This window comes from Macaca mulatta, chromosome 11, assembly GCF_049350105.2.
Source record: "Macaca mulatta isolate MMU2019108-1 chromosome 11, T2T-MMU8v2.0, whole genome shotgun sequence".
In the NCBI taxonomy this organism is placed as follows: Eukaryota; Metazoa; Chordata; class Mammalia; order Primates; family Cercopithecidae; genus Macaca; species Macaca mulatta.
This window is the reverse complement of record NC_133416.1, coordinates 118,934,625-118,959,656: the sequence shown is the minus strand read 5'-3', so window position 1 is coordinate 118,959,656 and position 25,032 is coordinate 118,934,625. Positions and strand designations below refer to the sequence as shown.

The window sequence follows — 25,032 nt, the reverse complement described above, 5'->3', positions numbered from 1 at the left end:
TTGCCTGGAATTGTCTCTTTGCAGCCTCTGTAGGATTGTTGTGGAATGATCTGACAGTATCTGAAATCAGGCCCTGGCGAGCACAGGTCTTGGCATCCAGATGCCATCTGGCCTCCCAAAGTGTTGACATTATGTGTGTGACCCGCAGCACCCAGCCTGCCCTTTCTTCTTGTCAGGCAGGTTTGGCTGAGACACCTCTTCTGGAGAGAGTCCTCCCCTCAGCCTCCAGCCCCAGCAGTGCTTGCCCCATCACGTGCCCAGGCCTCCGAGGCACTAACCACCATCCCCTACTTGAGATGCAAACCCCAAAGGCCAGCAGTTGGCCTGATTTGTTTACTTGCACATTCCCCCAAGGCTTGGACTCGTGCTGGGCCCAGAGCTGGGGCTCCCTCAACAGTGGTGGGCAGAATCATCTAGCAAAGGTGGAGGGCCTGCAGGGACCTGCCTGTCTGCAGGCAGCATTCCCAGGGTCCCCAGGGCCTCCAGCCCTCAAGGCAGAGGATCTGAGGGAGATGTGGGGGTGCCCACAGCCTGACTCCCATTTTCCTCTCTGCAGCTGTGTTACTGAACAGGCAAGGTTAACCTCAGAGGCCATGAAAAACATTCTTAGGCCCACGAGACAGGCCAGGCCATGACCACTTCCTTTTTTTGAAGAAAACCCCTCCTCCTGGAGCCTAAGGGAGCACTCAGCTGCTGTGCTCCTGCCACACTGGTCAGGAGGCCAGTGTGGCAGGCGTTGTGACAGGCATTTGGGGTTTAACTTCCTTGAGTAACAAGCAGTTTCTCAAGTGTGGTGAAGGGGGACCTGCCTCCCCACACCCCCGCGCACACGGGTCTGAGGAGCCATTCACGGGCCCCTCGTGGTGCCGATAGTGTAGGGGCGCGGTCCTGGCTGGCCATTCTCAGGGAAGGCGGTTCCCACAGGGTCATCTCAGCATGGCAGCCAGGGGGATGGTCCCTGCCCGTCTGGTCTAACCTGTGACAGGTTTTGGCTACACCACCACGAGTTGTAAGACCAGTAGGCTGGGTCCTCACTGCCCCTGGCTCATCTTTGCATATCGCCGGGTTTCTCAAGGAGCTCAGACCACAAGTGAGTGAGCGTTTCCACTTTCCTCAGAGAAGAGAGATTGCACTCCAAAGTGTAATGGCGAAAGCGCCACCACCTCCTGTTCCACCAGATATGATTCTGACTATGGAGCAGGTGGAGGCTGCAGGGGCCTCACATGCCAGCTCCTGGGTGAAGTGTATTTGAGTACAGGGCCCTGGGCTACATAGTGAGGGAAGGCAGCCAACTCGGGAGTTATCGGACCCGTGGCCTCTGTGCTCCCAGCATGTATGAGACTGAGATGACAGCTTGGACCTCAAGGAAACACAGGCAGGAGGAGGCACGAAGGGAACCTCTCCACTCCATTCTCTTTGTATGACACAGAAAGTCCACAAAGCCTCTGAGATGTGTTTTCTTATTCTTTTGTGATCCCAAAACCCCTTTCCAAAACAACATTTAAATGAGTGTTCTGTGCTGTGTGTTCAAATGGAGATAATCAGATGCCAGTGGCTTTACAATGTGGGTTGCATTCCATTTTCCCAGGCGCTCAGGCCCTGGGTCTCCAGGCCGCTGCCCATCGTGGCCACCCCTCTGCTCACCAGGGAGGCCAGACAGGAACCCTGCAGCTGCCAGAGCAAGCATGTCCCACAGCCTTCGGGAGGCCTCCCAAAATGTGTCCAGATCCCCACAGGCAGAGAGAGGGACTGAGAGGCTGAAGTGAAGTGACCGTGCCTGCCCAGCCCGGGACTGAGAGCCTGAAGACCAGCTTTCCAGACTCTGTCCTGGAACCCCCTTGGCCCTCAGCAAATCCCCTCCTCCTGGCCTGAAACAGACTTTAGGCTTCTTGCAGAGATGTCTTCTGTGGAGAACCAGAAAGCTTGAGTGCACCCTGACTGTCCTGGGACAGAGCTGCTGAGCAGGGTGCAGGAGCCACACACACTGGATCTTTCAAGGCACGTCAGTGACAGATCTGAGCATGGCTGGTCCAACCAGGACACTGGGCTCCTGCAGCCCCAAGCCTCTAAATGCGGTGCTTCAGCTCTAGCTTGGCCACCGTGGCCCGGTGCACCTCGTCAGGGCCGTCGGCAAAGCGCAGGGCTCGGGCCCAGGTGAAGAACTGAGCCAGTGGGTAGTCGCTGCTCAGGCCCGCCGCTCCGAAGGCCTGGCAGACACAGGGTGGAGGGAGGCGGCCCTGGGTGAGCCCTCGTCTCTGAGGGCCCCAGGAATGATAGCCTGCTTTTGATGGGCCATAACAACCATCTTCCCAGACTTCCCCCGTGGCACCTATGTGATACAATCACTAATATTCCATAGGGCTTCCGTGGGGCCACACCTGCCATCCCACAGCCTCCAGACTCCCCAGGTCCACTCTGCAGGTGCCTTCTGCCCCATGTTGGGGCCGGGGGTTAGGATCTGAGGCGGCGGCCTCCCTGCATGGTAAAGAGCTTGGGCTCCGGGCTTATGAAAACCCAGGTTCATGTGAATTTGAGGTCAGCTACTTGCAAGCTCAGTGACCTGGACAAGTCACTTTACTTTTCTGTGCTTGTTTCCTCACATTAAAAATGGGGGTAGGATGGCACCCCGCACCTTGCTGGGTCATTCTGAAGAGGAAAAGGAAAGTCGCATGCATGGTGAGTGGGTGACACAGGGTGTCTGCCAGGGTCTACGGGAGGCTGGGCGGCTGAAGACAGGGGAGTTTGGCATCTGGTATTGATGGTTCAAATAAGCCAACTGTCTAGTCTGTGCTCACCTGAATCGCACGATCAATCACTCGGGAGGCCATGGATGGGGCGACCATTTTAATCATGGCTATATCCAAGGCTGCAGCCTGTAAGGAAGAGGAGATGTGATTATAAAAGACCCAAGGGCAGCCCGGGTGGCAGAGTGAGACCCCCCGCCCCCCATCTCCACTAAAAATACAAAAACTAGCTGGGCATGGTGGCATATGCTTGTAGTCCCAGCTACTCAGGAGGCTGAGGTGAGAGGACTGTCTGAGTCTGGGAAGTCGAGGCTACAGTAAGCCAAAACTGCAACCCTGCACTCAAGCCTGGACAACAGAGTAAGACCTCATCTCAAAAACAAACAACAGGCCAGGTGCGGTGGTTCAGGCCTGTAATTCCAGCACTTTGGGAGGCCGAGGCAGGCAGATCACCTGAGGTCAGGAGTTCGAGACCAACCTGGCCAACATATAGTGAAATCCAGTCTCTACTAAAAAATACAAAAATTAGCTGGGTGTGGTAGTGCACGCCTGTAGTCCCAGCTACTTGGGAAACTGAGGCAGGAGAGCTGCTTGAACCCGGGAGGCGGAGGTTGCAGTGAGCCGAGATCATGCCACTCTACTCCAGCCTAGGCGACAAAGCGAGCCTCCATCTCTCAAAAACAAAACAAAAAACCAAACAACAAAAAAGACCCGAGGGCAGAAAGCTTGGAATAATGATCAGATTCCCAGGAGGAAGTCAAACACCAGGGTCCACAACAGAGGCCCCAAGGTCTCGCTGATGTGAGCTGGGTGAGGCTGCCCCTGCCTGGTATATGGCTAGACAGCACCCAGGGATGAAGGGCGCCATGTTAGCAACTACTATCTTATGTTGCAAGATGTGAAGCAAGTGCTGGGAGAATGTGGCTGTCTTCCCAGATGACGGGGAACACAGCCAGCACACACTGAAGGGACAAGGGGGAGGGGCCTGTGCTTTGCTCAGGGTCATGGCCAGCTCTGCCTCCAAGCAGCAGTGGACCAAGGCCAGTCAGGGCTCTGGGAAACCGAGCTACAGTGATCTGCCCTGGGGCAGGGTGTTCAAGGGGGACACCCAGCAGCCTCTACCATATCTAGCACGCCAGTGTCAAAGAACCAGGAACTGTGAACCTGGGTTGGTCCCTGACGGCTGAGGATCTTGGGTGGGGGTGGAGGCTGCCCCACAGAAGGCTGGACAAAGCACGGTCAACATGGCATTGTACTTGGTCATCACAGGCACTTAGAAAGAGCCTTAGTTAGCCTGGGTAACATGGTGAGACCCGGTCTCTACAAAAAATAAAGAGGCTGGGCGCGGTGGCTCAAGCCTGTAATCTCAGCATTTTGGGAGGCCGAGACGGGCGGATCACGAGGTCAGGAGATCGAGACCATCCTGGCTAACATGGTGAAACCCCATCTCTACTATAAAATACAAAAAAACTAGCCGGGCGAGGTGGCGGGCACCTGTAATCCCAGCTACTCGGGAGGCTGAGGCAGGAGAATGGCGTGAACCCGGGAGGCGGAGCTTGCAGTGAGCTGAGATCCGGCCACTGCACTCCAGCCTGGGCGACAGAGCGAGACTCCGTCTCAAAAAAAAAAAAAAAAAAAAAAAGAATTAGCTGGGCATGGAGGTGTGCGCCTGGAGTCCCAGCTACTTAGAAAGCTGAGGCTTCAGTGAGCCATGATGTACCACTGCATTCCAGCCTGGCTACAGAGTGAGGCCCTGTCTCAAAAAATAAATAAATAAAAGGTTAAAAAGCGCCTTAGTTAATGACTAATGTCACACTTGAAAATAAGCTTCTATTTTGCTAATTCGATATTCAGATGAAGGCCAGTAGAGGGTCCCTTTTCCCTGACTTACTGTTAGGTTGTCCAACACCTCCACCAATGGCCCTGGGAGTCCAGGGCCACCCAGGGGTGCTGTGGCCCCATCAAACCCACTGCCTTGGACTAAGCAGCTCACCAGGTCAGTAAAACACAAAGGCCAGTCCTCTCTTCTTGTTCAATTTTTGAAAAACTGCCAAAACAGCTCCAAGTAGAGGTGAAATAGTTTCTAATGTCAAGAAGCCAGGCTCTCATGCTTTGCTGAATGAGGAGGAAGAATCTCTGCCTCTGGGAGGCCCCTTCATGCCCCTGCCCCTACCTTGTTTCCTGCCAGGTCCATGACGTGGGCAGCTCTCAGCACCAGCAGCCGTGCCTGCTCGATCTCCACACGCGACTGCGCAATGTCCGCCAGCACTGTGCCCTGCTCCACCAGGGGCTTCCCAAAGGCCACGCGGGACTTCACCTGTCGACACAGGAGATGGGCTGAGGACACGCTGGGCTGGGGGTGGTCACAAGAGGTGGGGGCTGGTGGCCTGAAGAGTTGAGTGGAAGCAGACAGGACACAGCAGGGGAGGAGAGTGAAAGCAGGACCGTGCAGCTTCTCAGCCAAGGTGCCTGTGTGCAGCCATGGGCCATTTCCAGGGAGTAGGTCTGACACACAACCTTCATGTGCGCCACAGCCAGCCATAGCCCACAGGGTACCTGTAACAAATTGCTTCCAAGAACCCTTTATTCCAGCCATTGTACATCTGGGCAGGCCTGGCTACCAGACAGGAGCAGTTACAGATCTGAGCCAGCATCTGGTCCAAGGCTACTCCTGGAAATGAGGGAGTGACTGCAGGCACTGCACACGGCGCAGGCGAAGGGTGCCCTCTGCTGACCGCAGCACCCCTTCCTACCCTGCAGCTCCAGTGGAAGCAAGGTCTCCTCAGCCCCCTCTCTTGCTCCCGGCCTTCTGCTGTGGGCGGCTGTATCTGCAATGGGGATTTTAAATTCTGAAAGTCACAAGGCATCAGAAAAGGTTCTAGGTATTCCTTTTTTTTCCTGTTTTATTGATTATTTTTCCTTCTTTTTTTAATTTTTTTGGAGACAGGTTCTCACTTTGTTGCCCAGGCTGGAGTACAGTGGCATGAATTTGGCTCACTGCAACCTCCACCTCCCCTGGCTCAAGCAATCTTCCTACCTCAGCCTCCTGAGCAGCTGGGACCATAGGCGTGAACCACCACATCCAACTAACTTTTCGATTTTTTGTAGAGACAGGATCTCACTACATTGCCGAGACTGGTCTCGAACTCCTAGACTCAGGCAATCCTCCTGCCTTGGTCTCCCCAAGTGTTGGGATTATAGGCATGAACCACCACACCCAGCCTAGTTTTTTTGTTTTTTAATTTTTTTACTAAAAGAATCTACACAAATAATTTATCTCATGGCAGAAAAACTACCCGTTTTCAGAACAAAAAAAGAGAGGACAGTAATTACGAACACTTAGAATCCCACCATCTAGTCACCTCTAGTTAATATTTGGTAGATATTCTCCTCTATCCTTCTAGACTTTTTGTATATATACTTATTTTTTCCAAAAACAGGAGCCATACTCTACATATTGTTTTGTAGCCTTTTTGTTTGTTTGAGATGGAGTTTCGCTTTTGTTGCCCAGGCTGGAGTGCAGTGGTGCAATCTCAGCTCACTGCAACCTCCGCCTCCCAGGTTCAAGTGATTCTCCTGCCTCAGCCTCCCAAGTACCTTGGATTACAGGTGCCTGCCACTACACCCGGCTAATTTTTGTATTTTTAAAATAGAGACGGGGTGTTTCACCATTTTGGCCTGGCTGGTCTCTAACTCCTGACCTCAGGTGATCTGCCTGCCTCGGCCTCTCAAAGTGTTGGGATCACAGGTGTGAGCCACTGCACCCGGCCAGCCTGCTTAAAACAATAACAACAAAAACAACAAAAAACAAAAACATTATTTTGCATCAAAGCTAACAGCTTGTTTCTTTTTTTTTTTTTCCCCCCAGACAGGGTGTTGCTCTGTTGCCCAGGCTGCAGTGCAGTGGCAGAGTCACAGGTCGCTGCAGCCTCGACCTCCCAGGCTCAGGAGATCCTCCCACCTCAGCCTCCTGAGTAGCTAGGACTATAAATGCGTGCCATCACACCTGGCTAATTTATTCATTTATTTATTTATTTTTGAGACAGAATATTGCTCTTGTTGCCCAGGCTGGAGTGCAATGGTGTGATCTTGGCTCACCGCAACCTCCGCCTCCCAGGTTCAGGCAATTCTCCTGCCTCGGCCTCCCGAGTAGCTGGGATTACAGGCATGTGCCACCACGCCCAATTAATTATATATTTTTAGTAGAGACAGAGTTTCTCCATGTTGGTCAGGCTGGACTCGACCTCCTGACCTCAAGTGATCTGCCCACCTCAGCCTCCCAAAGTGCTGGAATTACAGGTGTGAGCCACCACGCCCAGCCCCACCTGGCTAATATTTTTAATTTTTTAATTTTAATTTTTTTTTTTTAGACAGAGTCTTGCTTTGTCACCCCAGCTGGAGTGCAGTGGTGCGTTCTCAGCTCACTGCAACCTCCACCTCCTGGATTCAAGTGATCCTCCTGCCTCAGCCTCCCAAGTAGCTGGGATTACAGGCATGTGCCACCAGGCCCAGCTTTTTTTTTATTTTCAGTAGAGACGCAGTATCACCATGTTGGTGAGGCTGGTCTTGAACTCCTCATCTGAAGTGATCCGCCCGCCTCAGCCTCCCAAAGTGCTGAGATTACAGGCATTAGCCACTACGCCCGGCCTTATTTTTTATTTTTCATAGAGATGAGGTTTTGCCATATTGCCCAGCCTACTCTCAAATTCCTGGGCTCAAGCAGTCTGCCTGCCTCAGCCTCTCAGAGTGCTTGGAGTGAGTCACCACACCTGGTCACAGTCTTTTTTCAAAAAATTTAAATGTATATAGTGAACAATTTCTCCATGTTAAGGAATAGATTTCCACAGCATCATTTAAAGTCTCACTGTATGTCATCTCGTGGTTCATTTGTCCAACAGTCATTGTTATCCTTATAAGTTGTTCAGAATTTTGCTATCTGAATGAGCACTGTGGTGAACCTCCTAGTAGCAAATCTTTTGTAGATTCCTAATTACTCCAACCAAGTCCTCAGTGGAGGTGCCATGTTCATGCTATGTACTTTCTGGAGACTTCTGTCTGATTCATTCAGTCCAATTGTTCTGCCAGGTTGAATTTAATGCCACATGGGGCTGAAGCACCATACCTGAGTCCACAGACAGGAGCATTTTACTTAGAAAGAAAAAATAACTGGTCAGTCTTAACTAAAAAGGGTGTAAATCACAGGTTTGCTCAGTAATCAAAAATGCAGACTGCCTCTGTTCTTTCAATAGCAGTTCTTGTGAGACACTGGTTTTAGTCTCATGGTATGCGTCACCTTTCTGAAATTGATAATCACCAATTTGAATTCTTGTCCTGGCAGCAGCTGTCTTTTAACCTAGGTTTCCAAACTTTGGGGGCGGTGGGGTCATGGCAGAATAGTTTTCTGGATATGCTGTGGAGGAGGGTGGTACAGGCCAGATGATGGAACCCTAAGGACAAAAACAAGCCACATGGGGTCTCCCTGGTGTCTGATTTATTTATTTGTTTGTTTATTTATTTTTAAAGAGACAGGGTCTCACTCTGTCACCCAGGCTGGAGTGCAGTGGTGTGATCACTGCTCACTGCAGCCCTAAACTCCTAGGTTCAAACGATCCTTCTGCCTCAGCCTCCCAAGTAGCTGGGACCTGTAGTCTGACACATGCCAGCTGACACATGCCATCATGCCTGGCACTTAAACTCTTTCTTTTTGGCCAGGCGCGGTGGCTCATGCCTGTAATCCCAGCACTTTGGGGGGCCGAGGTGGGCAGATCACAAGGTCAGGAGATCGAGACCATCCTGGCTAACACGGTGAGATCGAGACCATCCTGACTAACACGGTGAAACCCTGTCTCTACTAAAAATACAAAAAATTAGCCGGGTGTGGTGGCAGATGCCTGTAGTCCCAGCTACTCAGGAGACTGAGGCAGGAGAATGGTGTGAACCCAGGAAGCAGAGGTTGCAGTGAGCCAAGACTGCGCCACTGCACTCCAGCCTGGGTGACAGAGCGAGACTGCATCTCCAAAAAAAAAAAAAAAAACTTTTTTTTGCCGGGTGGCACGGTGGCTCATGCCTGTAATCCCAGCACTTTGGGAGGCCAAGGCAGGCAGATCATGAGGTCAAAAGATCGAGACCATACTGGCCAACACAGTGAAATCCCGTCTCTACTAAAAATACAAAAGTTAGCTGGGCGTGGTGGTGCACGCCTGTAGTCCCAGCTACTTGGAAGGCTGAGGCAGAATTGCTTCAACCTGGGAGGTGGAGGTTGCAATGAGCCAAGATCACCCCACTGCACTCCAGTCTGGTGAGCAAGACTCCATCTCAAAGAAAAAAATAAATATTTTTTTTTTTGTAGAGACTGAGTCTTTCTTTTTTGCTTAGGCTGGTCTCAAATGCTTGGCTTCAAGCAACCCTCCTACCTAGACCTCCCAAAGTACTGGGATTATAGCCATGAGCCACTGCACCCAGACTGATTTTTAATAATGTGCTAGCAGCATGACCTTTACACCTTGGAACCTTGCCCTCTGCTGCTATAGAGCCTGGCCTTTCCGGTCACTTCGACAGAGTGGGTTCTATCCTGCTCTGAATCCAAACTGCAGCAAAGTAGCAGATGCAAAGCAAAGACAGGAATGCAACTTCTTGGCAAGGACATCACCTTGCTTCACCTGCTGGGACTGTACTCAGAAAACAGGTAGGAATTGAAGCCCGACAGCAAAGCAGAAGGTGGTGGTTCTGAGTCAGTGCTAGGCGCAGGAGGAAGCACTCACGCGGGCCTTCATGAGCGCCAGGGCCCTCTCTGAGAACCCGATCAGCCTCATGCAGTGATGGATCCTGCCGGGGCCCAGTCTGCCTTGGGCGATCTCAAAGCCTCGGCCAGGGCCCAGGACCATGTTCTCTTTGGGCACATGCACGTGCTCAAATCGGACTTCACCATGGCCACCTGAAAGACCCAAATGATCACTGTGAGCAGTTGCCATAGTCATTTCCCTTGGATGTGTTTCTTCCTCACCTTAGTCTGGGTTATCTGCTGGCAATGTCCCTGCCCTTTATTTAGCTTTCTTACTAGGACATGGTTAAAGGGAAAAGGATGGCAGGAAGGAGCCTGTTAAACACAGAAAATGAATCACTGATTTATAATGGCAAATGAATATTCTGTGATTCCTTTTATAAAAACATAATGCCACCTTAAGCTGAAGCTCCTAGTGGTTTGTGATAATGTAGTGATCCTATGAAAACACTGAAAGGAAAAACGTGAACACTGTTAGCAGAGAACCAAACTGGGAGCGGACCAAACCAGGGCTGTGACCTAGAGGTCAGCTGTACACACTGGGGCCTGGAAGAGTAGGTCTGGGGTCCACTTCCTGCCTCTGCCCTGTATGGCTTCCTGCGTCACAGACTCCTGCTTACCTTCTAAGCTTAGAAGAGGGAAAAAATGGCCGGGCGCGGTGGCTTAAGCCTGTAATCCCAGCACTTTGGGAGGCCGAGACGGGCGGATCACGAGGTCAAGAGATCGAGACCATCCTGGCTAACACGGTGAAACCCCGTCTCTACTAAAAAAAAAATACCAAAAACTAGCCGATCGAGGTGGCGGGCGCCTGTAGTCCCAGCTACTCGGGAGGCTGAGGCAGGAGAATGGCGTAAACCCGGAAGGCGGAGCTTGCAGTGAGCTGAGATCCGGCCACTGCGCTCCAGCCTGGGCCGCGACAGAGCGAGACTCCGTCTCAAAAAAAAAAAAAAAAAAAAAAAAGAAGAGGGAAAAAATGCATAAATGCCTGTCTGAAATCTGCCTGCATGGTTGATATTCATGTATGGAAATGCAATGTAGGAGCATGTGACTCTCCAAATATCATACTGTCAGACGTGGGATGTGGCAAGTCCTGAACAAGAGCAGGGGCTCCCCAACGGCATTTCCTGGCGACCAGACCCACACCCAGCGGTGACACCGCCCCTGGACGTCTCACCTGGTGCATCCTCCAGTCCATACACTGTCAGAGGCCGGATGATTTTTATCCCTGGGGTATCCATGGGAACCAAGAGCACGGACTGCTGCCGGTGTCTTGGTGCATGTGGGTCTGTTTTTCCCATAAACACACAGAGTTGGCAACGAGGATCCAGGATGCCTGCCAGGAAAGGAGAGAGACAGACCTCATCATCTGACACCAGGGCCATCAAATCTCTACACACGTGGTCCTGGCCCAAGAAAGGCACAGCAAGGAAGCAGACAGATCAAATCTTTAAGGCTCCATGTAATCAGATGAGCATCTGCAGACTGATGACCAGAAATAAGAGCAAATTGGGTTTTGCTCTTATTTCAGTGAGGAATGAATCCAACATCATAAGAGCAAGTTTTTAAAAGCATCACATAGAGCAGAAAATATAATTTAGAGATAAGAGGACGAAAACTGCTACTTGATTCCTGCCAGCTGGCTCGGCTCCCACAGGTGTGCACACATAATGGCTCTGGGCCTGGGCCTTGGAATCAGGTGAACCTTTGACTCTGGGTTCTCTACGTGCCAGCTAGGGGCTCATATCCCAGGCAAGGGACCTAAGTCTGAGTGTGGTTTCCTCCTCTGAAAAATGGGGATGCTCATTCTTAATGTCCAGGGAGGTATGGGCTCTGGGAGGTAAGCTCCATAGCTACTTGTGGGGGCCCTGTAGAAGTAACACTGGACACTCCCTAAGCGTCAGCATTGTCATTAACCCTTAGGATGTAACACATCTGATCAAGGAGCCAGGAAGCCACCAAGGAAGGGGAGCTGCCCAAGGCAGAATGAACAGCAGGAAGTGGAGAGATTCCTGGGGTCACATGCAGGGAGGCATCCGTCCATGTGTGGGCACCGGGGAACGTCCCCGCCCTGCAAAGTGCCGCCTCTGAGAACAGCGTGCTCCATGCAGTAACCCTCCTATTCTCCCAGCTGCCTCTGCTGGGGGCGCTAAGTGACAGAATCTCCTTTGTGTCAACTTGAAAAAGCAGAGGCTCCTCCCAGGCATTGAGAGGTGTGCCTATCAGTGCAGACTCCCTGATGTGCATTTGAAAAGTGCATTTTAGGCCAAATACCTGTGATCCACCATTTGTGACCATTTATGACATAGAAGCTGTCCTCCTCTCTGATGGAAGCCTCAATATTGGTGGCATCTGAAGAGGCAACCTGAGTGGGGAGCACATTCTAGTCAGAGCTGCCAGTAGACAGCCCGTGTTTCCTGCGGGGCTGACAACAACAGGGCCAGGCAAGTGGGTGGCAGCCCAGGCAAGGTACCTGGGGCTCGGTCATAGCAAAACAGGAGCGGGCTTTCCCCTCCAGTAGAGGCATCAGCCAGCGAGCCTTCTGCGCTTCGGTGCCATACCTCACCAGCAGCTCCATGTTGCCCGTGTCAGGTGCAGAGCAGTTACATATCTGAGAAGGAAAAGGAGCGTGACCATGACTGTCATGTCCTCTTCTAAAAAAAATAGGGTCAAGCTCTGTCACCCAGGCTGGAGTATTGTGGGACGATCATGGCTCACTGCAGCCTCGACTTCCTCAGCTGAAGCCATCCTCCCACGCCTCAGCTTCCCAAGCAGCTGGGACTACAGGTGTGCACCATCACACCCGACTAATTTTTTATTTTTTTGTACATACAGGGTCTCACTATGTTGCAGAGGCTGGTGTCGAACTCCTGGCCTCAAGTGATCCCCCACACTTTGGTCTCCAAAAGTACTGGGATTACAGGTGTGAGCGACCATGCCTGGCCTTCTCATGTCAATATTTCAAGCTTCAAGTTGGATGGGCATGGTGGCTCACGCCTGTAATCCCAGCACTTTGGGAGGCCGAGGTAGGTGGATCACCTGAGGTCAGGAGTTCGAGACCAGCCCGGCCAACATGGTAAAACCCTGTCTCTACTAAAAATACAAAAATTAGCCAGGTGTGGTGGCATGTGCCTGTAATCCCAGCTACTCGGGATGCTGAGGCAGGAGAATCACTTGAACCCGGGAGGCAGGGGTTGCAGTGAGCCAAGACTGCGTCACTGCACTCCAGCCTGGGTGACAGAGCGAGATTCCATCTCAAAAAAAAAAAAAAAGTTCAAGTTCATGCTGGTGCTTCTGAATCTGGTCTATCTGTTTAGGAGTGAGTTCTTTTGAAGATCAGGATGTTCCCACACACTGAGGAAAACTTTAAAGAAGGTACCTCGGGGGCATACAGGGACGTGCCCATGAGCTCACACAGATGTGCATATTCCACATTGGTCAGTCCTGCTCCGTATTTTTTCTCAGGATCAGCCTCCAAGGGTAGAAAAAGGTTCCAAAGTCCTTCCGCCTTGGCTTTCTCCTATCATGGGGAAAATAAGTCAGGAAACCATAGTGGAAGATTTCATTTTATTTTGAACCACGGAAAACAATGAAATGGATTGGAGGAAACAAGGCAGACAACCAAACATGCATGTGTGCCCAAAAAAATGAATGATATGAGGAGCTGGGTGTGGTGGCTGCACGTGTGGTCCCAGCTACACAGGAGGCTGAGGTGAGAGGATCACATGAGCCCAGAAGTTTGAGACTACAGTGAGCTATGATCACACCACTGTGCTCCACCCTGGGTGACTAAGCAAGACCCTGTCTCAAAAAAAAAAAAAAAGAAAAAAAGAAAAAAGAGATGAGATGGTGGCTCATGCCTGTAATCCCAGCACTTTGGGAGGCCGAGGCGGGCAGATCACGAGGTCAGGAGTTTGAGACTAGCATGACCATCATGGTAAAATCCCATCTCTACTAAAAATACAAAAATTAGCTGGGCACGGTGGCATGTGCCTATAATCCCAGTTACTCGGGAGGCTGAGGCAGGAGAATCGCTTGAACCTGGGGGGGCGGAAAAGAAAAGTAGATGATGATTGCATTATGCTCCTGAGGATCTCAAGTAATTTCAAAACTAACACAATCCAAGGTTCACCTGATAAGGAACAGCAGGTGTTTCTGTTTATCGGCTTAAGTGACAGCACTGGGAGACAACACAGAAACTCAGCTCACAGTGGATTTGGCCCTCTAGCTGTGACATTACCGGCTCTCTAGAGAGAGATGTATTAGCTGATACAGCACTGTTTCAAATTTATGTAATTCAAATATGCATGAGATAGGCCCAACCTGCCCTGGCTTTCTAAGGCCAAGCATTCTGCTGCCTGGGCTGTGCAGTCACACCTGAGCCATCTGCCTGTGACACAGGCACAGCAAAAGCAAGAGATGGAAACTGAGTCATGAAGAGCTAGCTGGCTCTTTCTGAGATGATGGAAGCAAAGATCATTCAACTCGGCCCTCCTGTATCTTCACTGCCTGGGATGGCTCAGGTGAGCCCGGTGGGGTTGGGGAGGGTGTGCCATGGTATTGGGGTCTTACCACCTCACCACGGCTGCTTTACCTTGAGGTCTTCGATCAGTGGGGAGGGGCTCCACCTGGCTGCTGAGGCCTGGTGACTCTGCAGCTCTGGCTCCGCAGGGTACACGTGCTGCTCCATGAAGCGCTTCAGCCGGTGATACAGCTCTCTGACAGGTGGAGAGAGGCTCTCTGGAGAGATAACCAGACCTCCCCTTGAGGCATGAGCTGGGGAAGCTTCTGGAACGGAGCTATAACTCCTGGTACCTATGGGGTACCACTGGGACTGGGACCTAGCCCACGTGTGGCAGGACCTTGTTAACGGATTTTTGAAGGGCATCTCTTTGAAAACCCGGAACCCTTCTTTGACTGCGAAATCCCATGCCAGGTTAGACACAAATTCGGTCAGCTTTCCAGTTTGTTCCGCATGCGCGGAGCTTGCTTGCCCTAAGCAGAATCAAAGAAAAACAGTGATTACTCCCACACAACCCATCACAGGGATGTTAACATGTGATGACATTGTCACTTCAACAGGTATTGTCATTTGCTGAGCCCTTGCTAAGTACCGAACACTAAGAGCCACTATAGCTCACTGAATCACCAAAGCAATACAACTGCTTTCACCTGCACTTTGCAGGCAAGAAAACTGAGTCTTAGAGAAGGAGGTGACTTGGACGAACTGGAAGTTAGGGGGCTGGGGGCCAGAGTCCAACTCAGGACTTCCTGCTCCCTGCTCTTGATCTCTGCTTTCCTAAAAGACTACATTTAATCAGTAACATCCCAGATCACCTCTGCCATTGCCAGTGGGCTATAAGAAGTCCTGCATCCTAGACCACCCTTGCTACAAAATTGATAACAGCAATGCCACAACTGACTAGAGGAAGAGCCAATTTCTAGACACAACTGTCTCTGGATGGAATCAACTCCAGCATCACTCAACTCACTATTTGGCTCTCGCACCGTCTCTTTCTTCTTTTAAAATGTGCATCAAGACTTTTTTTACAAACACATTTTTCTCCATTAAAAAAAATTAAGGTGGCCAGGTGCGGTGGCTCACGCCTGTAATCCCAGCACTTTGGAAGGCCAAGGTGGGTGGATTACTTGAGGTCAGGAGTTTGAGACCAGCCTGGCCAACATGGAGAAACCCTGTCTCTACTAAAAATACAAAAATTAGCCAGGCATGGTGGTGCATGCCTGTAATCTCAGCTACTCAGGAGGCTAAGGCAGGAGAATCACCTGAACCTGGGAGGCAGAGGTTGCAGTGAGCCGAGATCGTGCCATTGCACTCCAGCCTGGGTGACAGAGTGAGGCTCCCATCTCAAAAAAAAAAAAAAAAAATTAAGGTGTGGTGTACACACACCTCCTTAATGTAGAACTCTGCAAGTCTTAACAAACCCATAGTTGGGTAACTACCATTGCCATCAAGATACATAATATTTCGGCCAGGTGCAATGGCTCATGCCTGTAATCTCAGCACTTTGGAGGCTGAGGGCAGGCGGATCACCGGAGGTCAGGAGTTTGAGACCAGCCTGGGCAACATGGTGAAACCCTGTCTCTACTAAAAGTACAAAATTTAGCCACGTGTGGTGATGCACACCTGTAATCTTAGCTTCTGGGGAGGCTGAGGCAGGAGAATCGCTTGAACCTAGGAGGTGGAGGTTGCAGTAGGGTGAGATCATGCCATTGCACTCCAGCCTGGGTGACAAGAACAAAACTCTGTCTCAAAAAAATAAATATTTATTTTTAAATAAGAGATAGGGCCTTACTATGTTGCCCAAACTGATCTCGAACTCCTGGCCTCAAACAATCCTCCTGTCTCAGTCTACCAAACTGCTGGGATTACAGGCATGAGCCACCATGCCCAGCTGAGACAGCCATTTGCATGCAGCTTTGGTGTTAAAGATAGTTTAAACTATTCCTTACAGAGTTAGGCACAAATTCTTTGCTACCCTGCCGAGAATTAGCCCACTGGACCTCACTAGGTCTCTACTGAGGACCTTCCGCTATGAACCTAACCCAGGGAAGTCAGTGGGAAACCAGATAGCCCCTTCCTTGCAGACACACAGTGGGGGCTGAGAAGTACAAGGGGCTGCATTTTCCCCTTATTCCTCGGACTGCACACAGCACATTGAAGGGGAAAGATACTTCCCTTATGTTCCCTGTTATTCATAAGGATTTTCTTCTTCTAACAGAGTAAGAGGTGTATACTTAATTTTCTTCTATTTAGTTGGCTCGCACTCTGAGACTGCTACTTTGTCTCTGAAAAAGTCACTTGTATAAGCTTGGATTGATTTCGACCTATTGCTTCTGGTATATTTCCCAAATGTAGTTCTGGCAGGAGACCACATCACTGGTGTCCACTTAAGTTGCAGTCGTAAGTACTTTATAGAATTTCAGTGGCCATCTGCCAGAAATCTAATTTCTGCACCCACTTATTAAGGAAGGAGAAGGACACATGTGCTGGGCAGGTACATACTGTAAATCTTCTGCTCAGTGGGCTCTGGTCTCTCTCATCCCCTTCCCAATCTAATGCTGATCTGAGGTCTTTTGTAAATGACACCATAGAGAGAATGTCTTGGAAACAGATACCCCTTCTCTAAGCTCCACTTTCCCTGGGTAGTACCAAATATTTCAGCTGTTCAAACAAAAGTGATTTTAAAGCTAACTGTAGAAGACAAATGTACAAAAGTAATATTTATATTCATATAGTTGGTTTTTTCCCCATTCATCATATATTTTTATGTTATTCTTTCAAAAAATGGATTTTGTTGTTTTTATGTGAGAAAACTAAGCCATTTCCTCAGTGTGTCTGGATGGCTTCCCAGGGGGAGGGAAAAGAGTGCACAGTAAGATAAGAGGAATAAAGGCTTGAACAAACAGACATTTTTCTGTCTGGTGGCAAAAGGTGGGGTGTTTTAGCTCTGGGCCGAGAGAAACCAGAAGCCACGACGATGGCTCACAGGATCTTAGAAACATGTCAAAGGGCTTCCTGAGAGACAGGCTGAGGACACTCAGTGGTGGAGATTCTAAAATGGGCAAAGTCTATTAAGCTCTTCCCAGGTCACTGGAGCAGAGCAGGGAGAAAACTCGGCAGCCTGCTAGGAAATGTCGGAAGCAACCAGGCCTATTCATCACCATAAGGACTTAGAGCCATTCTGTTTAAGTAAATATTTCTGGTTAGTGTTTATCGGAAAACCATTAAAAAAATGTGAAATGGTGGCTTACAGCTGATACTGTATTTTCCCAAAAGAGGGAAAATATTGTTTCCAGAAATTCCTGCTTCCTGCATCCCCTGCTTATCAGACCAGGTACAGTTAAACTAGAAATTCTCTGGGTACTGGTTTTTCTCCAGACAGTTTTCCCCACGACTGTGTATTTCCAGGACCACCTAGCACAGTGCTGGCTTTTAGTAGAGGCTCATATACTTGGGAATGAATGATCAGTTTTCCTACTGCAACTGCTTCTCTCAGAAGACTCTGGCAACCTGGCTGGGAACACAGGCTGCCAGTAAGCTTGGGGAGTCGCTGACTGCAAAGCTAAACACTCCCTCAGCACCAGCAAACCCCATGATGAGTTCCTCTCTCCTTCTTTCTCCTTGCCTTTTGTTTTTAAGTTTCACTTTTGGAAAATTTCTTTTTCTTTTTTTTTGAGATGGAGTCTCGCTCTGTCACCAGGCTGGAGTGAGCTGTGGCACAATCTCGGCTCACTGCAACCTCTGACTCCCTGGTTCAAGCTATTCATCTGCCTCAGCCTCCCGAGTAGCTGGGCACGCGCCACCAAGACCAGCTAATTTTTGTATGTTTAATAGAAACAGGGTTTCACCATGTTGGCCAGGATAGTCTTGATCTCCTGACCTTGTGATCCCCCCGCCCTGCCTCAGCCTCCTAAAGCGCTGGGATTACAGGTGTGAGCCACTGCACCCGGCCTTTTGTTTTTGTTTCTTTTTTTGAGATGGAGTCTCGCTCTGCCACCCAGGCTGGAGTGTAGTGGCATGATCTCTGCTCACTGCAACTTCCGCCTCCCGGGTTCAAGTGATTCTCCTGCCTCAGCCTCCCATGTAGCTGGGATTATAGGCGGCATCACCACGCCCAGGTACTTTTTATATTTTTAGGGGAGATGGGGTTTCATCATGTTGGCCAGGCTGGTCTCAAACTCCTGACCTCAGGTGATCCACCTGCCTTGGCCTCCCAAAGTGCTGGGATTACCAGCATAAGCCATCATGACTGGCCTCCTTTTGGAAAATTTCAAAGACACACAGGAGTAGAGAGGAGAGAATAATGAGCCTGAGGGTTCTATTGCTCACCTTCCGCAATGATTGATGCCAGCCCAGTCTGGTTTCATTCCCTGCCATCCCCACTCCCACTGTCCTGGATTTTTTGGAGTGCATCCCAAATATCTCATCTAGGATTCTTTCAAAACTCCAAAGACAAGTACTTTTTAAAGAACCCACAATACTATTATCACCCTTAAAAAATCGTTGACTGTAACTTCTTCATATCATCGACCATCTACTCAGAATTCAAGTTTCACTGACTATCATCAAAATTTTTTCCAAATAATTTGTTTAAGAAAGGATCCAAATAAGGTCCCAACACTGTAACTGGCTAATGTATCTTTTAAGTCTCTCTCTCCCTTTTTTTTTTTTCTGAGACAGTCTCATGTTGCTGCCCAGGCTAAACTGCAGTGATGCAATCACCGCTCGCCACTACCTCGGCCTCCCAGGTTCAAGCAATTCTCCTACCTCAGCCTCCTGAGTAGCTGGGATTATAGGTGCCCACCACCAGGCCTGGCTAATTTTTATGTTTTTTAGTAGAGACGGGGTTTCCCCATGTTGGCCAGGCTGGTCTCAAACTCCTGACCTCAGGTGAGCCACCCACCTCGGTCTCCCACAGTGCTGGGATTACAGGCGTGAGCCACCGTGCCCAGCCCGATGTTTCTTTTAAGTCTCTCTCAATCTACAGCTTCCTTTTTCACTCTTTTCCTCCCCTTGAAATGTATGTTTGAAGAAACTGAGTTGTGTGCCCTGTGATGTTTTCCAGAATCTGGATTTTGTGAGGGGCTGTGCCCAGCGTGCTGCTGAACATGTCCCTCTGAACCCTGTGTTTTCCATGAGTTGGCAGCTGGCACTGGAGGCCTGGGCAGAGTCGGTGTGACTTTTGAGGGAAGCATCAGGAGGAACGTAATGTCTGGCTGTCTCTCTCTCTCAGTGGTGTTGGCTTTCATTGAAGCTTATTGCCCACATGCATTAATGCATTAGGAGTTGCAAATTGGTGATACGCAAATTCTATATTATTCTGTCCAGGATACTTCTCTAGAGAGAAACATTCCCTCATCGATTATTTGGATAGCCTGAGGTATGATTTGTTTAGGAAAGACAGGACAAATGCTTGATTCCCCACCCCCCAACCCATTTACTAATTTTCAGAATAATAAGTTGCTTCCCTGGCATCCTCTGAGGTCATCAATGAGACTTTGTTGTCTCTGTTTTTGTATCACTACTCATGGACTTATTTATTTATTTAATTTTTATTTTTTCGGTGGAGACAGTATCTTCCTCAGTCACCTAGGCTGCAGTGCACTGGCGCGATCTCAGCTCACTTCAACCTCTGCCCCCTGGGTTCAGGCGATTCTCTCTCCTGCCTCAGCCCCCTGAATAGCTGGAATTTCAGGTACCCACCACCACACCTGGCTAATTTTTGTATTTTTAGTAGAGATGGGGTTTCACCATGTTGGCCAGGCTGGTCTCAAATCCCTGACCTCAAGTGATCTGCTCACCTTGGCCTCCCAAAGTGCTGGGATTACAGGCCTGAGCCACCATGCCCGGCTACTACTCCTGGATTTAAACATACCTGATGTGTTTCATCCATTTCAGCTGTCATCCTTGGTGATGCCCAAAGTTTCCTATTATTAGCAAGTGGGAGCCTGTTCAGGTTGGCTCCCAAGTCTTTTTTTTTTTTTTGAGACAGAGTCTAATTCTTGTCACCCAGGCTGGAGTGTAGTAGTACGATCTCAGCTCACTGAAACCTCTCCCTCCCAGGTTCAAGTGAGTCTCCTGCCTCAGTCTCCCAAGTAGCTGGGATTACAGGCACCCGCCACCATGCCTGGCTAGTTTTTGTATTTTTAGTAGAGACACAGTTTCACCACGTTGGATAGGCTGGAGAGCCAAGATGAACCTGGAACATTTTGTCATACCAGCAAGCAAGGAAGTTGCCAAAGACCACAACGGTTTTACCTAAAGATTTGGGAGCTGGCCAGGCTCGGTGGCTCACGCCTGTAATCCCAGCACTTTGGGAGGCTAAGGCGGATGGATCACCTGAGGTCAGGAGGTCGAGACCAGCCTGGCCAACATGGTGAAACCCTGTCTCTACTAAAAACAAAGAAAAAAATGACCCGGGCATGGTGGCCTGTGCCTATAATCGCAGCTTCTTCGGATGCTGAGGCATGAGAATTGCTTGAGCTGGTGAGGTGGAGGTTGCAGTGAGGCAAGATCGCACCACTGCGCTCCAGCCTGGGCAACAGAGTGAGAAACTGTCTCAAAAAAAAAAAAAAAAAAAAAACAGAAGCAAACAAACAAAAAAACCCACAAAACAAGAAATTTGCCTAATATAGTTGTTAAATATGCAAATGGACACACACATATTTCATAGAAATTCTTAAGCATACAAAATTTTAAAATCAAAGTTCTGAAAAATACACATAGGATGATCACGTTTGCGCAAAAGTAGGAGGAGAGAGAGAAGATAGATAAACAGAAAAACTGGAGGGCCCAGGAAACTCTTAACGGTAACATTTATCTTTGAGGAATGGTGTTGAAAAGGGTGAAATACAATTTTACATAATTCTATATGACCAAATTTTGATCATGAGCATGAATGCTTTAACTGGAAAAATTTCTTTGTGCATTACTTTAATAATTAAAAAACAAGTTTAAATATTGTTAAATAAGCTGGGCATGGTGGCTCACACCTGTAATCCCAGCACTTTAGGATCACTTGAGGTCTGGAGTTCGAGACCAGCTTGGCCAACATGGTGAAACTTTATCTCTACTAAAAATACAAAAAAAAATTAGTGAGGTGTGGTGGTGTAGGCCTGTAGTCCCAGCTACTCGGGAGGCTGAGGCAGGAGAATCACTTAAACCCAGGAGGTAGAGACTACAGTGAGCCGGGATTGCACCACTGCATTCCACCCAGGATGACAGAGCAAGACCCTGTCTCAAAAACAAATAATAAATATTGTAAAGAAAATATTTACGTGACAAATGGTTGGATTAACTGAATCTCAGAGAATCGTGGCCAAACCGGTCGCTCCAAAGCCTCTGTGGCCCTGAGAGGGTTTCCAGGTGGAGGCACGGTCCTCACTGTGACTCACTCCCAAGCGATTCTTCAGGGCAGCCATCCCATTACCTGTGAGTGATCGCCAGTAGACTCCCTGTAGGATTGCAGCCAAACGGAAAAAGGAAAAAGCCATATAGAAGTTCCAGTTCTCAGTGGGAGGGAGTCCCATTTGGAGGCAGTACATCCTGAAATACTCCTCTGCAGCAGGGATTCCCAGCTGTGTCAAGTCACAGTCATTAAAACCTGGGAGAAAGAGCCATTCATGGGTAGTCACTGACTTGACATACCCCTGTAGCTGGCAAATATTTAAATTCTGAAAATTGCCATGTCCCTTGAAAATTAGTTTCACGACCAGTTCCAGGGGTTAGCTTATTCCTGCATTGGCTCTTATTCCCTTAGATGGCTGGGCATCCAGGCATGAAGTCATTATTCACAAATTGGCTCTTACAGGTTTCAGACTCTAATGGCAGTAAAGGAAGGAATGGGAGCTTCCAACTCCATCTGGGCCACAGTTAAGGGTGGATGCATATTATCTTCAACCAGTCATTTGATCAAAAATGACGTGGAAAGAGCGATCTCAGGCTCAGCGCAGTGGCTCACGCCTGTAACCCCAGCACTTTGGGAGGCCGAGGTAGGTGGATCACCTGAGATCAGGAGTTCAAGACTGGCCTGACCAATATGGTGAAACCCTGTCTCTACTAAAAATACAAAAATTAGCCAGGCATGGTGGCATGCACCTGTAATCCCAGCTACCTGGGAGGGAGGCTGAGACGGGAGAATTGCATGAATCCAGGAGGCAGAGGTTGCAGTGGGCTGAGATCACGCCACTGCACTCCAGCATGGGTGACAGAGCGAGACTCCGTCTCAAAAAAAAAAAAAAAAAAACAATTGACTGGGCGCAGTGGCTCATGCCTCTAATACCAGCACTTTTGGAGGCTGAGGAGGGCAGATCACTTGAGGTCAGGAGGTCAACACCAGCCTGGCCAACATGGTGAAGACCCTGTCTCTACTAAAAATACAAAAATTAGCCAGGTGTTGTGGCACACGCCTGTAATCCCAGCTACTCAGGAGGCTGAGGCCGAGGAATCGTTTGAACCTGGGAGATGGCGGTTGCAGTGAGCCGAGTTCGCGCCACCGTGGTCCAGCCTGGGTGACAGAGTGAGACTCCATCTCAAAAATAAATAAATGAGTGACAGAGGGAGACTCCATCTCAAAAATAAATAAACAAATAAATATAAAAATAAACAAAAAGATCTCACCAAATTATGAAAATGATAATTATAGCAAATAAAACAATTTCACAGGCCGGGCACAGTGGCTCATGCCTGTAATCCTAGCACTTTGGGAGGCCAAGGCGGGCAAATCACGAGGTCAGGAGATTGAGACCATCCTGGCTAACACAGTGAAACCCCATCTCTACTACAAAAACAAAAAATTAGCTGGGCGTGGTGGCAAGTGCCTGTAGTCCCAGCTATTCGGGAGGCTGAGGCAGGAGAAGGGTGTGAGCCTGGGAGGCAGAACTTGCAGTGAGCCAAGATCGCACCACTGCCCTCCAGCCTGGGCAACAGAGTTAGACTCCGTCTCAAAAAAATTCACTTATTTGCTCCATCTGTGACATTTTCATGATTTAGAAGCATGTAATATATTCTATTCATAGAAATTAATCTTAGGAGTATACTTTATATATAGGCAAAGATATTACTACAAAGATATTCACTGCCTTTCTTCATAGGGGTGGGGGAGGTAATATTTAAAAATTGGAAACAGGCCGGGCGCGGTGGCTCAAGCCTGTAATCCCAGCACTTTGGGAGGCCGAGGCGGGTGGATCACGAGGTGAGAAGATCGAGACTATCCTGGTAACATGGTGAAACCCCGTCTCTACTAAAAATACAAAAAATTAGCCGGGCGAGGTGGCGGGCGCCTGTAGTCCCAGCTACTTGGGAGGCTGAAGCGGGAGAATGGCGTGAACCCGGGAGGCGGAGCTTGCAGTGAGCCGAGATCATGCCACTGCACTCCAGCCTGGGAGACACAGCGAGACTCCGTCTCAAAAAAAAAAAAAAAAAAATTGGAAACAAATTGAATATCTAAATAGGAATTAACCCAAAAGTCTTCCCTTAATTCTCTTTTGTTTTTTTTTTTCTTTTTTGAGACGGAGTCTCGCTCTGTTGCCCAGGCTGGAGTGCAATCATCTCGGCTCACTGCAAGCTCTGCCTCCCGGGTTCACGTGCCATTCTCTTGCCTCAGGCTCCTGAGTAGCTGGGACTACAGGCGCCCACCACTACGCCCGGCTAATTTTTTTGTATTTTTAGTAGAGATGGGGTTTCACCATGTTAGCCAGGATGGTCTCGATCTCCTGACCTTATGATCTGCCCGTCTCGGCCTCCCAAAGTCCAAAGTGCTGGGATTACAGGTGTGAGCCACCGTACCCAGCCATCTTCCCTTAATTCTATACAATAAGATTATATGCTCTCATTAAAAATTATGCTGTAGAATATGTAATGTCATGAAAACATGTCTACAGTATACAATGAAGTGAAAAAAAGCATGTCATTCGATCATGTTACATTTTTGTTTTAGGAAATATACATATACACACAAGAAAAGATGACATGGATAGATAGTGAAATGTCAGCAAATGGTTATCTCTGGGACTACTAATGATTTTAACTGTTTCGTTGTTGTTGCTATCTGTTGGCTCTAGTATTTTTATAATAAATGTGGCTTGTTTTTGTTTTTTTTTTTGAGATGGAGTCTTGCCCTGTTGCACAGGCTGGAGTGCAATGGTGTGATCTCGGCTGACTGCAACCTCCGCCTCCCAGGTTCAAACGATTCTCCTGCCTCAGCCTCCCGAGTAGCTGGGGTTATAGGCGCATGCCACCACGTCCAGCTAATTTTTTATTTTTAGTAGAGATGGGGTTTCACCATGTTAGCCAGCCTGGTCTTGAACTCCTGACCTTGTGATCCGCCCGCCTTGGTCTCCCAAAGTGCTGGGATTACAGGCGTGAGCCACCACACCCAGCCACAATAAATGTGTTTTTAATTTAAAACCCTAAATAGAAGTTAGCTGTGTAAAAGCATAAGAGGTGCCTATACAAGCATACTTTTCACTTAACACACATTCTGTATCTACTTCCCCGCAAATGTGACAGGAGTGCATTCCAGCTATGTTTCCCACCAGAACCACCAGGACCTCACTTTCACTTTCCTGTCCAATCATGGACTACTTCAGCTGAGTTTGCTCCCAAGTGCTTTGAGAACTGGCTTGCTCCTCCACTATCCTCCAGCAGCAGTTCCTACCTCTCAGCACGGGAAAACTGGACGGTAGGTAATGAGCCAGGCAGCTGTAGGCCACATCGATGAGGGGGTCGCCCAAGGTAGAAAGTTCCCAGTCAAGGACAGCAAGCACCTCTGGCTTTTCTGGATGAAACACCAGGTTGTCGAGCCTGAAAAGCCCCAGGAGGAACAGAGACAGCACTAAGAAAACTGCCGGCTAGGGAGGATTCTGCGTGGTCTGTTTGCCTTTCAGACTGGCTCCCCACCCTCCCATCCCCTCTGTGCCCGGGAGCCTGAGCTCCCTGGGCTGTGTGCTCCAAGGACTCCCTTGCCCTCTGGCTTCCAGCTGGACTCA

General features: G+C 49.2%; 1 protein-coding gene and 1 long non-coding RNA gene across 25 annotated transcripts in view; both read right to left on the bottom strand.

Moving 5' to 3' along the window:
- Positions 1 to 1,446: 1,446 nt before the first annotated feature.
- The window catches only part of ACAD10 (acyl-CoA dehydrogenase family member 10), a 73,017-nt gene continuing 49,431 nt past the window's right edge, over positions 1,447 to 25,032 (bottom strand). For 7 of the 24 annotated variants that reach the window (XM_015152820.3, XM_077955148.1, XM_077955156.1 and 4 more), the window contains 12 exons: positions 24,702 to 24,847; positions 21,474 to 21,647; positions 14,117 to 14,517; positions 12,902 to 13,042; positions 11,996 to 12,133; positions 11,797 to 11,887; positions 10,700 to 10,858; positions 9,506 to 9,678; positions 5,498 to 5,572; positions 4,918 to 5,061; positions 2,796 to 2,873; positions 1,447 to 2,207 (listed from right to left, as the gene is read on the bottom strand). In XM_015152820.3, the coding sequence (XP_015008306.3) occupies positions 2,067 to 2,207; positions 2,796 to 2,873; positions 4,918 to 5,061; positions 5,498 to 5,572; positions 9,506 to 9,678; positions 10,700 to 10,858; positions 11,797 to 11,887; positions 11,996 to 12,133; positions 12,902 to 13,042; positions 14,117 to 14,517; positions 21,474 to 21,647; positions 24,702 to 24,847 (1,861 nt within the window). In that variant the 3' untranslated portion in view covers positions 1,447 to 2,066. Of the gene's footprint in view, positions 2,208 to 2,795; positions 2,874 to 4,917; positions 5,062 to 5,300; positions 5,573 to 6,445; positions 6,518 to 9,505; positions 9,679 to 10,699; positions 10,859 to 11,796; positions 11,888 to 11,995; positions 12,134 to 12,901; positions 13,043 to 14,116; positions 14,518 to 21,473; positions 21,648 to 24,701; positions 24,848 to 25,032 lie in introns of all 24 variants that reach the window. The other 17 variants (XM_015152822.3, XM_077955154.1, XM_077955160.1 and 14 more) reach the window with 6 other exon arrangements.
- Positions 17,861 to 20,627, bottom strand: LOC144333106 (uncharacterized). The gene is made up of 2 exons (XR_013401464.1): positions 20,215 to 20,627; positions 17,861 to 18,910 (listed from the first exon to the last, which is right to left on the bottom strand). It is a non-coding gene; the product is annotated as an uncharacterized LOC144333106 (long non-coding RNA).